Source organism: Patiria miniata, unplaced genomic scaffold (assembly GCF_015706575.1).
Source record: "Patiria miniata isolate m_02_andy unplaced genomic scaffold, ASM1570657v1 HiC_scaffold_27, whole genome shotgun sequence".
NCBI classification, from domain to species: domain Eukaryota; kingdom Metazoa; phylum Echinodermata; class Asteroidea; order Valvatida; family Asterinidae; genus Patiria; species Patiria miniata.
In genome coordinates, this window is record NW_024037066.1 from 3,001,086 (window position 1) to 3,016,551 (window position 15,466).

The 15,466-nt window shown below is 39.6% G+C and overlaps 1 protein-coding gene across 3 annotated transcripts in view; it reads right to left on the bottom strand.

Annotated features, from left to right (window-relative positions):
- Positions 1 to 2,057: 2,057 nt before the first annotated feature.
- The window catches only part of LOC119734386 (rap guanine nucleotide exchange factor 1-like), a 52,473-nt gene continuing 39,064 nt past the window's right edge, over positions 2,058 to 15,466 (bottom strand). For all 3 annotated transcript variants that reach the window (XM_038207879.1, XM_038207880.1, XM_038207881.1), the window contains exons 8-19: positions 14,710 to 15,011; positions 13,545 to 13,651; positions 12,098 to 12,236; positions 10,733 to 10,805; positions 10,190 to 10,364; positions 9,311 to 9,493; positions 8,298 to 8,477; positions 7,239 to 7,317; positions 4,749 to 4,850; positions 3,939 to 4,036; positions 3,226 to 3,360; positions 2,058 to 2,577 (exon numbers count right to left, since the gene is read on the bottom strand). In XM_038207879.1, the coding sequence (XP_038063807.1) occupies positions 2,436 to 2,577; positions 3,226 to 3,360; positions 3,939 to 4,036; positions 4,749 to 4,850; positions 7,239 to 7,317; positions 8,298 to 8,477; positions 9,311 to 9,493; positions 10,190 to 10,364; positions 10,733 to 10,805; positions 12,098 to 12,236; positions 13,545 to 13,651; positions 14,710 to 15,011 (1,715 nt within the window). In that variant the 3' untranslated portion in view covers positions 2,058 to 2,435. The remainder of the gene's footprint in view (positions 2,578 to 3,225; positions 3,361 to 3,938; positions 4,037 to 4,748; positions 4,851 to 7,238; positions 7,318 to 8,297; positions 8,478 to 9,310; positions 9,494 to 10,189; positions 10,365 to 10,732; positions 10,806 to 12,097; positions 12,237 to 13,544; positions 13,652 to 14,709; positions 15,012 to 15,466) is intronic.

A 15,466-nucleotide genomic window follows, 5' to 3' on the forward strand; every position in this document is an offset into this window, starting at 1 on the left:
AATTACATTAATCAAGTTTGTACTTGTGCACACTCCCCCCCTCCCAAATCGTGAATGGAAATAATTTATGTCCTTCACATTTCAATGACAACCTTGCTGAATCTAAAGGCCTACCCTAACCTTGTTGAAATCAACAGGGGTCCACCTTAAGCAGAACCGGGTCCAATCAAACATGGGTAGGCAATTCAAAGATGGAATTTGGGCCCGGGTAGGTAAGGGTCACCCGACGCAAATTCCATCTTGGAACAGTTTGGTTGCAGTACCCAGTGCTATATCAGATTTCGAACAACCAGCCGACCCCGGCAAGCTCAGCTGTCGAGTGGCAAGGCCAAAAAAAAAAAACACTCGGTCTCTGGTCAGCGTGCGCGTCGATTGTAATCATGCGCGTCAACCTTTTTTTTCTTCAAATTAACACGGAAGCTACAACAGCGCCTTCTATTGCCGCACCTCCTCAAATTTTTGTACCATGGAGCACCATGGAATGGGGAAATTGCACCAAGGCAAATGATAAAGGGCACTAAGGCAAATTATGGAGGACACCAATGTATAATGAGGACACAAAAAAGCAAAATAGTACCCACCTTGCCTGTACAATTCAAGCTTGGAAAAAAAAAAAAAAAACACCCCCCCCCCAAAAAAAAACGCGGCGCCGCATCAATTCCGGAACTTCCGTCTGACCAGAGACCGATTTTTTTTTTTTTTTCAGACGTCTGCACTAGAATCTTCGCCCAATTGGAAATTTTTTTTTGAAAGATTTGGTAAGGTGAAACAAAAAAGACACTTACAGTATTTGTAACGCTGCAATACACTGACAGCAGTACTCTGACCAAAACACGTGAATAAACTAGTACAGGCTATGTGCATAAGAGTCAAAACTCCACAAAAGGGGACGATTTTCCAAGGGCAAGCAGCAAGAAACTTTTAATAAATATATTATATTTGCACTACCAGTTGGAGAGTTTAAACATTAATTTACATTCATCGTGATATAGTTACAACTTTGACACACATTTAGAAAACCACCCTACACCTAATACTGGCCTTGCAAGGTACACATAGCGACCTTTGACTTAGGTCAATGTAAACTTGACCTGGTCCATTGGAAATTAGAAACAGGAACTGCTCTGTTTCCATGGTGACATTATGAGTGATACACTTAAAAAAGCAAAACTCTTTTATAAAGTTTACTTTTTCCTTACCCCCAGATATTTTTTTCTAGTTTATTAGGATGTTCCGATCAAATGGTGTCTACTCTTTGACATTTATATTTAAAACATCTCTCACAGACTGATTAGAAATTATCACGATTGATTTAATCCCCAGTTTATGGCTGTTGTTACGCTCCTAGATCCTAATAATCTTATCCCAGCTTGCAATGCAGTAGTACATTATCAGTACAGTGATCTACATAAGTATACTGGTTCCCTAAAGGGAAAGAAAGAACAAGGCTGGAAAAGAGTCTACAGCACGTCCCAAAATACCCGCAAATCTTTTTTGCAAGGCTCTAGCGTCGCCGCGGAAACACGTACGGCCATTATTTTTACATCATTTTAAAGCTTGGAGTCTTAACTTTATCCCTGGTAAGCGTTGTTTTGATTTTCAAAAGGGTTTTGTAATTTGTGTTCAAAAACAAACCCAACCGATTTCAAGGAAAATCAATCATGTGCATTTTTTTCTAATGCGGAAATGCTTCATCATGTTCATGATGTGACGATGTCGTTGCCTTTTATTTTTGTGGTGTTTTTTTTGTCTTTTCGATCCACGTAGACTACACCTTAAATAAATTCACAATATTGTTCTTTGTTTCAAATTCAATGTGTTTTTAATATATATCAACTTTTTTGTTTTATTTCAACAGCTTGTTGACTCGAGTTTGCATCTGATGTACCGCATCATCGATTTTCTTTAAAATCGGTTGAGTTTGTTTTTGACATGTCTTTCTTTGATCACAAATAATTTTAAAACTCTTTTAAATATCAAACCAATACTCCCCAGGGATAAAGTTAAGATTCCAAGCTTTAAAATGGTAAAAAATAATGGCGGTACATGTTTCCGCGCCGACGCTACAGCCTCGCAAAAAAAAAAGTTGCAGGTATCTTGGGACGCGCTGAAGTTCATATTATGCAGCAAAAGGGAAAAGCAAACTTATCTGGAAAGTCTTCCAAAATACACAGATCAAGACTTTGACTTTATATGTCAACCAAAAAGTCAGTCAACAAAGAATGAGTACCCTGTTATTACCTTTAAAATGGAGGGAATTATCAAAGACAGAAATGTGGTGGTCTTTTTCAGACAACTCTCGGGTATAATGAAGATGAAACCGTTCCACATACAGATGCTTGTGCAGAATGGAATTCGAACCTCGGTCCTATCGACCAAAGGTGCAGTAGTACTACCAAGCCCGCTCATTTGCACTGGTTCCACGACCTTTGATCTCATGTCGTTGGCTTGGGTCGTCCACTTCCTTGCGGCTTGATCGTCTTGGACAGTTGCCACATGGACTCCTCGTCCAAGAAATCGATGAAATCATTGAAGAAGGCCAGGACCTTGGGAGACTTCCTCAGGTTGTCATAGTGACTGGGATTAAGCAAAATAATGGAGAAAATTAGCATAAAAAGGCATTTTACAAGTTTTTTGGGGGGGAGAATACTGAACCAAGCCACATCATCCTCAACTGAGCTGTGGACATAATTGTAATGAATTAACGCTTGAAGTGATGGGAAAAATTAACATCACAAAGTGTGAAATGATGAAACTTGAAAAGATGTTTTTTTTATAAATCAGTTTTGGTATTCCACAAGAACAACACCATTTTGGAATGTTCCATATATATAATCTTTTAACCCTCCTGCTGTCTGAACAGTCACAGACAGTCAAAACATCATTCCTCTTCCCTGCCATGCCTTTTACACAGGCTCTTCACCAACAGTCAGATCATATTTCCAGCAAGCACTGTGACTAGTCAAATTCAGTCAACAGACAAAAGCAGGCAAGTGGCAGGCACAGCTGGCTTATCAATCGCCTACAGTCAAAGCATAGCTGTATCAAGTTACATTAACAGTCACAGCCAGTCAATCCTGTTTTATGTAGGCTGGGCGCTCTAAACTGTTAAAAACAGTCACTTGATTGATTTTGACTGAAAGGACAACTTTGCACGGAATGCATCTTTGCATAGGAGATTTAATTAACAGTTAAAAAGTTGACGTGATCTTTGATATGACTCACTGTTGTTTGAATCTACGCATGCTGTCCAGAATGTTATAGAACTGCCAGGATTTCGTGAAGTTGATGTGGTCGCTGTCCGGCAGTAAGTCTGGATTACCGATGTGGACAAACGTGATGTCCTGCAGGATTAGCCCGCTGAGGAGAATAAGTCAGAAATATGAGACGAATTAGAAATCACGGCATACTAATAGATACAACAGCGCCCTCTATAGTTTTTGCACAATACCATTATGCGTGGCTATGAACAATGATGCATGAGACAAACAAAGAAAGGCTTACCAACTAACAGACATCACTCACCAGGACAAAATTAGGGACACAAACACAGACAGACAGACAGACCAACCAACCAACCAACCAACTAACAGACATTACTTAAAGGGTGGTTCAGCACCAGAGCAATGTAGACGGACACAAACACAGACACACCATCCAACCAACTGACCAACTAACAGACATCACCCACAGGGTGGTTCAGCACCAGAGCAATATAGACGAACACAAACACAGACACACCAACCAACCAGCTGACCAACTAACAGACATCACCCAAAGGGTGGTTCACCCCAGGACAATATAGCTGGACACAAACAGACAGACCAGCCAACCAACCAACCGACAGACATCACTCAAAGGGTGGTTCAGCCCCAGGACAATATACACCTACATATACACAGACATAACAACCAACAGACAAAACAGACTTTACTCACAGGTAGGGTATGCAGGGTGGTTCAGCTTCAGCCAGTGCGGCTCTGTACGTCCTGAATGATGCGGAACTATCAATCAGCTGACAGTATTCCTGCAACCCCTAAGAGAGAAAACAAAAACAAACCAATTACTAAAATGTCTCTCACAAGAATAAAACAGTTTCTAGGATTGGATTTCCTAGATAGAACAGATAGAAATTTGTCCATGAGGCATTCTGGCAAAATGACACAGAACTGGGCAGAGGTTGAAATAAGGGTGTGTGGTTATTAGGAAAGACAATAGAATTCTCCTTACAATAATGTTTGTTGCAATTCAATCAGACATTCCGTTGACAAGTTATGGCTGTTTTAAGTGCATTTATCGACATGTCAAAAAGTAAAATACAGAGAAAAAGGCCTTTAAAGTTTCGAGTTTTGTTGTCGTGCAAATGAAAGATGCCAATTGCTTCTCCTTAAAAACACTTTTTTCCCAATGATTTTTATACTATTTCTTTAAAATATGTGTGGTAGACATATCAAAGGTTGTAAATATCGATAAAAAAAATCACCCCCATTTAGTTTTTGTATTTTTCTCCACTATGGCCTGTGCCCAGTTCCGTCTCATTTTGCCAGAACACCTCATATATCTGATTCTGAAAGCAATATGCCGACACTTATAACTGTCAGTCTATAACAATTGATAAAACATTTCACATTGCAAGAAAAGGTGATCTACTACAATCAATCCAGCTCACCCCTTTGCAAACCCGGCCCACTTTTGTTTCAAACTTTGTCATATTTTAATCACTGATTATTATTTTTTGTCCAAATTACCTCGACCGTTTGTTTCTGCCATTCTAGTCTCCTAATGGGAGCTGAGTCTAACGCAGACAGGATCGCCAGATACGAGTTGAAATTATTCAGCTTCCTCAGATGCTGCGAAAAACAAAGAAAAATCACAAGACCGTTATCAAGATGAAATGAATGCCAATGATTGACATGAGACTTCCCCCTGAGTATCTTCTTGTGGGGTAGTGTAGCCTAGTGGTTAGGATTCGTAACGCAAGATCAGAGGTTAGGGGTTTGAATACAGCTGCTGGTCATACGTTGTGTCCTTGGGCAAGCCACTTCACCCCCACTTGCCTCTCTCCACCCAGGAGTGTAAATGGGTACCTGCATTAGCTGGGGAGTAACCTGCGATGGACTAGCATCCCATCCAGGAAGAGTATGTTCTCAGTCGTTTCATGCCACTGAAACCGGAGATAAACGCCGGCCTGATGGGCCGCATTGGCTTGTGACTGACTTTCTCAGGATAATTGGGGAAGGGAACTGATACATTTTTGGATCGAAAGGCAAGTCAGTTATGGAAGACTAATTTTTAAAATAAGATTTCTGGAAAAGGTTTTAAAGAATGTTTTGGGGTTTTGTTTTTTTTACAAAACAATTTTAGGCATATTTAGATAATGGAAAATTACCACTAGGTACACTGCTTAAATTATTGCAATATACCTTATTCCGAGGAAGCCATTTTGATCATGTTCCCTGAATGTATTTTATAAATTGTAAACTGTTGAATGGGATGGTGCCAGACTATTTATGCGATCTAACCTAAGCCTCACTCTCATTTTGTTTTTAAATGTGGCTAAAAACATCAGGTATGTTTAATCCCAAATTTTTAATTATTCATCAGAGCAGACTGGTGTTAATTTGTAATTACCTTTATTTCACTGCTTTCATTTCTATTCGCAAGTTCCAAAAATGAAGATTTTATCTCCCTTTCAATTTCATTTGGTCAACTCATGAATAAAGCCTATAAGATCAAGATTTATGGTAGCACCATGCGACCAATCTCTTTTGTGAGTTTGTGAGGTTCTCAATTCAGCTGTTTTGGACAGTATGCTCTGCCCGTTGTCACGACAAATTCTTGCAAATTCTCTAAGTATTGCAACATGAATGTTAATTTCAAAAACAAAACAGAAAGATAGAAGAGATTTTTTTCATAAACTCATTTGTCATTCTTATTGCACTGTAGAACTTTAGAAGAAAAACAAAAATCAACTTCAAAAACGAAAGGTGTGTTGCACTCATAAAATTCCACACTTCCTGCGACAGGAGATAAATACGAAAGTAGTCCCCAATCCAGACGTTAATTATTGCTTCCATATTGAAACCGCCCTCCCCAAAACAACACGCAAAAGCTAATTACAAAAGAGGGCACGAATGGCAGGAAATGAAGCATGTAAGGCGATTTGAAAGTTTTCCGCCCACAGGAAGTACAACGTGAAAGTGAACAACTCAAATAGGATGTCACGGGAACTTTAATCAATACAACACATGGTTCTAGTCGATGTCACCTGACCTACATGTATTTGTCTATTTGGAAACAGTTTCAGCAAGCGAGAACGTTTTGATGTATGGCGATTTTAAAGTTTTCCGACCACAGGAAATGCAACGTCAAAATAAGCAACTCAAACAGGATGTCATGTGAATTTTAATTACAACATATTTTTCCAGCTGATGTCAATTGTCATATTTGTGTATTTTGGAAATAGTTTGAGCAAAAGCGAGTAACTTTTGATGTCCAAATAAGGACAACTCATTTTTTCAGCTTTTTCTTACCTAAGGTATTTTAAAAGGTAATATAACAACATTTACAAACATCAAAAAACAAAACTACCAAATTCTTATGAAATACCTTACTTGACTGTAAGTGATAATAGTCTCAAGCATCCTGTGAAATCATGGTACCTGGTGTGCTGTCATTTTCAAGAAAAGTCACATTTTTGTCTCAATTTCCAACAATGGTTGGCCGACCACCATTAGGGAAAAAAACATTTTTTTTTCTTCAAATACTGCCCCAATTTACCAAATTTAGTGCGTCCACATTTTGTTTGCAATCGGTTACTCATCCATGAATGGGTGCAAGCCAGCTAGTCTGGTTCCCTGACCTGATAATTCCCTGACATCTATAAATTGCTCTGTTTTGTCCGAAGCAGGGGTCAGGGAACCAGACTACAAGAACTGCATTTTTGTTATTGTTTTTTCCCCTGCATCTATGAACACAATACTTTAAACAGGTCAGTGAAACAATATTTGCTATTAAATACTAACACCCAAATCCATCCATTTCTGAAAATTACATTTCTGAAAATACATTCATTTACTGAAAATGAATCCAATTCTGAAAATTACAGCAAAAGCAAATGTTGTATATATTACCTTTCAAGTCTCATTTGAGTAGTTAGCTTTTTGAATGAAATTCCAATCATTATTTATAAACTTGACAACACAGTTGGCATGCTTCAGTAATTACTGCACTCTCACCTTCATGACCTTGATGAACTTGGTGACAAGTTTCTCTCGATCCTGGGGCCTGTTTTCTTGAAGGATCAACGATCGTGCCCTGAACACCACAAAAAAATGTCAACCTTTAGATTTCAATCAAGTTTCAATTAAAGTGGGCAATTTGGGGTCTGTTACTAGAATTTGTCAGTTGCTTTTGAAATAGAAACATGCAAAGACTCCAATGTTTGTTTCATGCAGGCTAAGTTGATATTTAGTGGTACATTTTCAAGATCACAAACAGTTATTACTTTAAGTTGCCAATTTTGCTAAAGCCACAGATTTCTTTCTTACATTTCTCCAGTTCATGGAGTCTCAGACAGGCAGTACGCAAGTAAACTTAAAGTAAGTTATAATTTATTCACTTATATTTATATTTGTAGTCCATGTGAATATGTTCAAATGCGCATCGCATAAACTATACTCCAAAATGCTCAGAGAGGGCGCATTACACAGCCGATTCCAGAAACACTGGGGCAAGCCCCGGCTCTTTCACGGTAAGTGTCCTAGGTGTTTGATGTGCATTAGACAATGCACAGGACCTGCAGTTTTACGTCCCATCCGAAAGACGTGGGCCAAGATGAAGGAGCCCAATCATGTCCCAGACAAGCCACCAACCAGGGCAATACATGGAATGGTCTCCCATCCAACTACTGACCACGGTCAATGGTGCTTAACTTGGCAGATATACCACTAACTCTTCCATTGAGCTGTCTGGGACAGTTAGCTCAGAAGTTTGTATATAGTGCTTATATAGCGCTTTCCATTGTATCGACAATCTCAAAGTGCTTTACAATTATTCTCCCTTTCATCAGGCCACGAGACCATGCGCCAGTCGATATCAGTGCTCAATCAGACTTTGACCCTCACATGTACCCATTTATTTCTGAAACATCAATAACTACAGACATCAGTCAAATGAGAAAAGAAGTAGACAAGAAAAAACTTCTTTTCGGGGGGGGGGGGGGGGGGGGGCAAATATGAGTACAAGTACAGAGGCAAGTCCTGGAGTCCAAGTATGAGTAATCCAGCGCTTCTTACCAGTACGACATCTTATTGAAGTGTTCCGTGAAGATTGTCAAGTTGGGACTCAGGGCTTCTGATTGTTCCTTCGCCCAGAGTAGAACCTCAGGAATCTCGATCTTCTGAAACAACTCCGAGTCTAAGATAGTCATCTGCTCGGCTATGTCTAAGCTGTTGAAGTCCAGCAAAGTAGCTTTCCTGTATGAGGGAAACAAAACATGCAAATACGCATGAAACGGGAAAAAAAAAAAAAAAAAACAAACAAACATTTACGAGCTCTCGACAGCAATGAGTATGCAGTACCTAGGAAATTAAACTGCTTAAGGGCAAAACCCAACATTAAATTTCAAAATCATGTATAGCCAGGGTTCAACTTTAGCTAGCCAAATGCTAGTTAAAACAGCGGCGGGCTAGTCAAACTATTTCCCAGGCAGTCGGGCAGGTGAGTCAAAAATTATTGGGGGCTACAGCAAAGATGAAAGGACAGGAAGAAACAAATCATTGAATTCGGAAAGCAAACCTGTATCAATTTGTGTCTAAATGTATTAACTGTTTAGGGTTAAATCATAAGATCTCTTATTAAAAACAATGACAAGATTGCTTCAGGATACACTTTCTTTATGTATGCACACTGATGTTTATGAGACACTCTATAAAAGAAAAAACATGCGGGCTAGTGAAACTGCCCGCGGGCTAGTTAAGAGTCTGTTTCAGTAGCCAAGCTGGCTAGTGAAAAAACTTAAGGTCGGACCCTTGTATAGCCCCTCGGTTTTGGAATAGCCTACCCATCCCCATCAGAAATTCTGGCAGTGTTTTGTCCTTCAAAAAGGTTATCAAGACCCACCTTTTCCCCACATTGTAGCTGGCTGTCCTCTTTTCTTTGTCTTCTTTCCTTGTTTCATTCTTTATTTGGCGCTCTATAAATCCAGTTATTATTGTCATTATTATGTTTAGTTAAGGTCTCAGGTCCAAGTCCTTCCCAAGCAAGTCTGTGAAATTTACAGAAACCACCAAATATAACGTATACATACATGACAGAGACTCCTAGTCCAGACAGAGGGAGTTTGTTACTCAGCTGAAGAGCCAGCTTGTTGTCGTCGATCTTCGTCAGGACTTTGTCCCTGAGGATCTTGGCCAACATCAGCTCCCCGTCGCACAGGAGTTGAAAGACGAGTTCCATCAGCATCTTCAAGATGTCATCTTCCACTTGACCTCTGGAGAAAGGAAGACGTTATCGAGCCGTCAATCAGAAGGGATTACATGGATAACGGCGAAGGAGAAACATTATCTCCGCTCAGTGGGCAAACAACATCGCACACACAATGGAAATGATGCCCATGTCAACGTTTAACTTGTGATTTCACTTCACAGCAAAGAAAAAGCTCTTAAGATTCCATCATTTCTATAAATGAAATGAATAATACTAATAATAATAATGGAAATGCATAAGGCGCCGGTATCCGTTGCAACCGGCGCTCATAGCGCTCATGTGACAATGAAATCATATGCAGAAAAGTATCTGAAAGTCACATCCTGAATTAAGATAAACTGCTCAATACAAGCAATATTAAAAGTCACTAAATGCTTCCACGTGTAGTCAGGTTTTCAAACTATTCTTGGAAGTACAAACTGAATTAGTAGCTATCTGATGTCATAATGTTTATGCTGCAATAAATAACGACTATTCAAATTTTTATAAATTTCTCATAAATAAAATATATTTATTCAGTTCAAAAATTGAAGGCACAACTATTACACTGTTAACAATGAATAAATAAACTGTGGCTTTATGTAAATCACTGTTATAACACTGGATATGATTTATTTTAAAGCACAAAACTTTGATATATCTTAGAAATAAAAAACATACTGAAATAAACAGTAAGTTGCAACTAAATGAGTTTACTTACATTAAATCTCCAGCTACTCGCAGTAGCAGGAAGAATGCGTTGCGATTGGCTCGCTTGGACTTCATGTCTGACTTATGGCGGAACTTCTTGTATCGACTCAGCAACTTGTCCAGCAGATCGTTGGATTTGATGAACATCCTGTACGTCGTCAGGAACGCTTCATAGTAGAAAAGGTCTGAAAGAAATGGAACAAGTGTTTGTTAATTCACTCAATTCAACCCAAGTCAGTTATTCTCAAAACACCAAACACTATAATCTCTGTGCAACATTGTAATTATATGTAACAGAGAGTGATATTATTTGGAATGAGAATCACATTTCGATCAGAATTACAATAAACAGTACCAAAGGTATTTCAAGGTATGGCCTCTAAAACATCACTGAGAAAAACTTCGGAAAAAAAACTAGGTATCAACTTTATCTTTTGAAGGACATCAGAACATATCATGAATCCACGGGTAGCCAAAACTTGCCTTAATCAAAATTTTAGGAAAGAAGGATATTTTTATAGATACCAATTATTTGTTTATTGTTTATGTTTACCTTTTCTGTCTGCATCAGCTGCGTAAACAATCAACGCATCAATAGGCCCACCTTTGATCTGATTCTTGCCATCCTAAACAAATGAAAATGAAAGATTAACACATTAGCACCTGTTCTACATTGTATTACATTGAATTACACTGAACTACATTGTATTACATTGTATTTATTCACTGAAGAATCAATAAAACTATAGAGTGCTTGGGAGGTTTTGGGCATACAGTGAGTATCAGGCAGGGCAGTTTGGGGCAGTACAGAGTAATAGGCAGGGCAGTTTTGGGTGATACAGCTAGGGAATATTAGGCAGGGTGGTTTAGGGCAGTACAGGGAGTATTAGGCAGGGCAGTTTGGGGCAGTACAGAGTAATAGGCAGGGCAGTTTTGGGTGATACAGCTAGGGAATATTAGGCAGGGTGGTTTAGGGCAGTACAGGGAGTATTAGGCAGGGCAGTTTGGGGCGATAAAGGGAGTTATAGGCAGGGCAGTGTAGGGCGATACAGGGAGTATTAGGCAGGGTGGTTTAGGGCAGTACAGGGAGTATTAGGCAGGGCAGTTTGGGGCGGTACAGAGAGTGATAGGCAGGGCAGTTTTGGGTGATACAGGCAATATTAGGCAGGGTGGTTTAGGGCGGTACAGGGAGTATTAGGCAGGGTGGTTTAGGGCAGTACAGGGAGTATTAGGCAGGGCAGTTTGGGGCGGTACAGAGAGTGATAGGCAGGGCAGTTTTGGGTGATACCGGCAATATTAAGCAGGGTGGTTTAGGGCGGTACAGGGAATATTAGGCAGGGCGGTTTAGGACGGGTACAGGGAGTTATAGGCAGGGCCGTGTGGGGCGATACAGGGAGTATTAGGCAGGGTGGTTTAGGGTGGTACAGGGAGTATTAGGCAGGGCGGTGTGAGGCGGGACAGGGAGTATTAGGCAGGGCGGAATGGGGCGATAAAGGGAGTAATAGGCAGGGCGGTATGGGGCGGTACAGGGAGTATTAGGCAGGGTGTTTTGGGGCAGTACAGGGAGTATTAGGCAGGGAAGTTTGGGGCGATACAGGGAGTAATAGGCTGGGTGGTTTGGGGCGGTACAGGGAGTAAAGGGCTACAGTACATTAAAATTCAAAATGTTGGCTTAGTTTCTCCTGACATTTAAATAAGTTACCCAACAATATATATAAACTGTTTCTTTTTACTTACATTGTTCATTTTATTTTAAACTATATTGTCAGCATGACGAATAAAAAAAATTATTTAAAAAAAATTGATCAAGTAAGGACAGTGGTCCTATCCTTGCCTTCCATCTGTGGTATTCGTGGTTCAAACCACACCTGTCTACTATTTTGAAGGTTTGTAAAAAAAAGTTTAAGATGTAATTTACCACAGTGGCTTGGACGAGTTGTTTGGAGGCATCAAGGTGTCCCAACGTCCCAAGATCCTCATGCATCACGTCAGCTGACTTGTCTTTACTCTCATCATGTGACTTGTGATTGCTGCTGTTCATGTGATCAATGTTCCCGCTGAAAAGATCACGCGACATATCACATGAGACAAACGGCACATGGTTTTAAAATTAGAGACTGGTAACAATTACTGATGTGAATGGTTTGGCAATTACGTGCTCAACAGGAACAAGACCAAAATGGCTATAACCTGACTGAGCTTTAAAGCAATGGTCTATTTCCAATACAAGAATTCATAAAAGCTATGGTAATAGAAGTTTGTTTTTGTACAAAGACATTTTTTATGCAATGGGGACAAATTTCAACTTAAAACCACACAGAATGTATAAAAACATTTCTGGTGACCGACCTGAGAACACTTTATCCTACGAACATACCTGCCAACGTTTGAAAGCTTGACATAGTGACATTACTGGATGGCGGTCCAAGGATTTGCAACTTTAAAATGCCCATAAAAACATGAAATGTGTTCAGGTTTTCTATGTAGCCTGGTTTTCATTTTGAAAATTCCCCACGAATGGCATTCAAAACCTTTCTTTTTTTTACTGTCTGAGAACTTATTAAGTAATTTGTAAAGTTGGTTGCAGGTACCGGATCCCATAATCTGGAACTGGTTCCTGACAACAGTGGTCTGGTACTGCCAGCCGCTATGTTTCCTCGCTATATATGGTGAATATAAAGTGGATGAAAACTGTTCCCTCTATACAGGGTGAGTAAAAAAAAAACCCACGAAACCGAAATGTCTGGACCATTGTTTTAGTTAAGTTCTGCATGTAGCACTTTCAAAATCTAGGATATGAAACCCTAATTCATACGCTTTCTTTTAATACAAGAATCATTCAAATCACTTATGCACTTTTCAAGTAACAGAATTTTAAGCACAACCACCGTTTTAAAGTTCTGTCCACGGATCACAAGAATGTAAGTGTTCTTTAAGCAAAACGAAAACAAATCACACAGGGATGTGTGTGAATTTTTTTTGTTTTGCTTAAAGAATGCACACCTTTTCTGTGATCCGTGGACAGAACTTTAAAACGGTGGTTGTGTTTAAAATTCCATAACTTGAAAAGCACATGAGTGATTTGAATGATTCTCGTACTAAAAGAAAGCTTATGAATTGGGCTTTCATATCCTAGATTTTGAAAATGCTACATGCAGAACTTCACTGAAATAATAGTCCCGACATTTGGGTTTCTTTTTTTTTAACTCTCCCTGTATTTTATAGAGATCAGAACATCCTGATTTTTTTAATACAAAAACTTAAAAACAGGGACGATTCCTACTGAATAGGGGCGATTGGCAGGTATGTACGAAGCCGATAAATCAAATAAAACTAATGTAAGTTTAGACTTCTTAGTTGCTTACACATTTGGTTCATTGCCACCCTCAATCATACTCTCCGATTTCTTCTTGAGGTTGTACAAGGGCATGATGGGACGCTCTGGGTTGGTGTAGTGCCTCGTTCTCAAGGGCTGAAAACAAAATTTAAAAACCACCAAGGTAATAAACTTTTAGAGATAATGAAATTCTACAAGCAGTCATGGACTGAATTGGGAGGTATTCAAATATATGTGACCTACTGAGGCAAAATGAGGAATGTCCCCCAAAATCTTGTTTCTGAGTAATTGACGCCTGAAGTCGGATACCGGTATTCTAGAAAAATCAACTCAAAATCGATAGTGATTGTTTTGTATTTTTGAGTAGCCAAGGTATTCAAGATACAATCTATGCCTTTTTGTTGGGCGAAAAGTACCCACAAAAGTGGAAAAACTGAAGAACATTTTCACTGCCGTTGGCGGCGCAATGAGTGTCTTTTTGCGCTTTAACATGATGTACATAATGTGAAAAGTAAAAGTGGGGGTTATTCCTCATTATGCTATGGCAGGTCACATTATGTTAGTATATCATTTTGAATTTGAAAGTTCATAATTTTAATACAGTTTGAAATTGTGATATAGCATGGTTTATTAAGGTCTAAAGGTAGAGTATATGATTTGCAGCTATCCAAAAAGTGACTGACGAAATCAATGTTGATTAGTTTAAAGATAGTAATGGCACTAAACTAAAGACGCATTTTTTGAAATTTCTGTTAGTAATGAGTTTTTTATTCGGCAAAGCCGTGAATGGGTGTGCGCAAGTGTTGACAAGACGCACACACAGCCACGGTTGATATAATCGCCTGAATGAGAACGTGTCCCTGACGCTGATTTCAGGCGCACTTCAAAACATGAACAACTTTTGAACTCAAATCAAGATCCTAGAATATTGTTTTTGTCGGAATATACAGCATTCACTGAGCCAAAACTTCATCAGGCTAGTTGTTAAGCACCCGTCTTTAGATTTTGAGCACTTTTGTTGCTCCAAATGAAAAAAAATGCACAACTGTCAAATGATACACTCAACCTTTAAAAAAAGGTGTCGTTTGCTTCAACTGAGATTAAGAAATGTTCAACTTTCTTGTTAAGCGACATTTTTTTGGAGGGGACAAAAGTGGCCTTTTTTGGTTTAGGCTAGAATCCAATAAACTCACAGGTGACGTTGAGGTTGAACTTCGTCTCTTGATGGGCAACGCTGGCGGTTCCGTCCCTTCAGCTGAACTCTCCGATCGATCGTCAATCTCGGCGTAACTGGCTCCCGACACCGGCCGGCGACCGTTCACCATCCCGTTACTATAGTACGTTTCCAGAAAGAACTGTTCGCTACTCTGGTATTCCCCGCTGCCGTTGGGATAGAAGTTTTCCGTGGGAGAGTTGTCGTTGGGTTGGTGGTCGTAGTACGTCATCTCAAACTGCTCCTCCGAGTAATCGTGTACTATATCCAGATATGTATTGACTGGGGTGAAATGAAAAAAAAACAAGAACATGACTTTAGTGTTTACATTAACAATCCCATTTTTTAAAGAATCTCATTTTTTTTCCAAACTTTTGTTAACCACTTTGCGCCAGGATTATTTTAACATTGACCGGACCCAGGCATGGGATTTTTTTTTCAAGAACCTCGATGCCAGACGGGTTCAGGCCATCATCTGCGGGTAGCACACCCTGATATTTCCAGCCTAGCTCGCTATGAGTGGGTCGCTGATAGATATTTCCGGCCTCGCTCATTGCATGTTTATCCGTCATCCGTTTGTTTTGTGATAGGCGGTAAGCTGACACTTACTAATTTTAATCGTATTTTTCTTGAAGAGAGTGGTTCCAATCTCACCAAAGGACCACAATTGCTTGTCAATTGGACAAAACGCTTGCTTATCCCTTCCCTAGAGCATCAAGGGAAACTGTAAGAGTAAA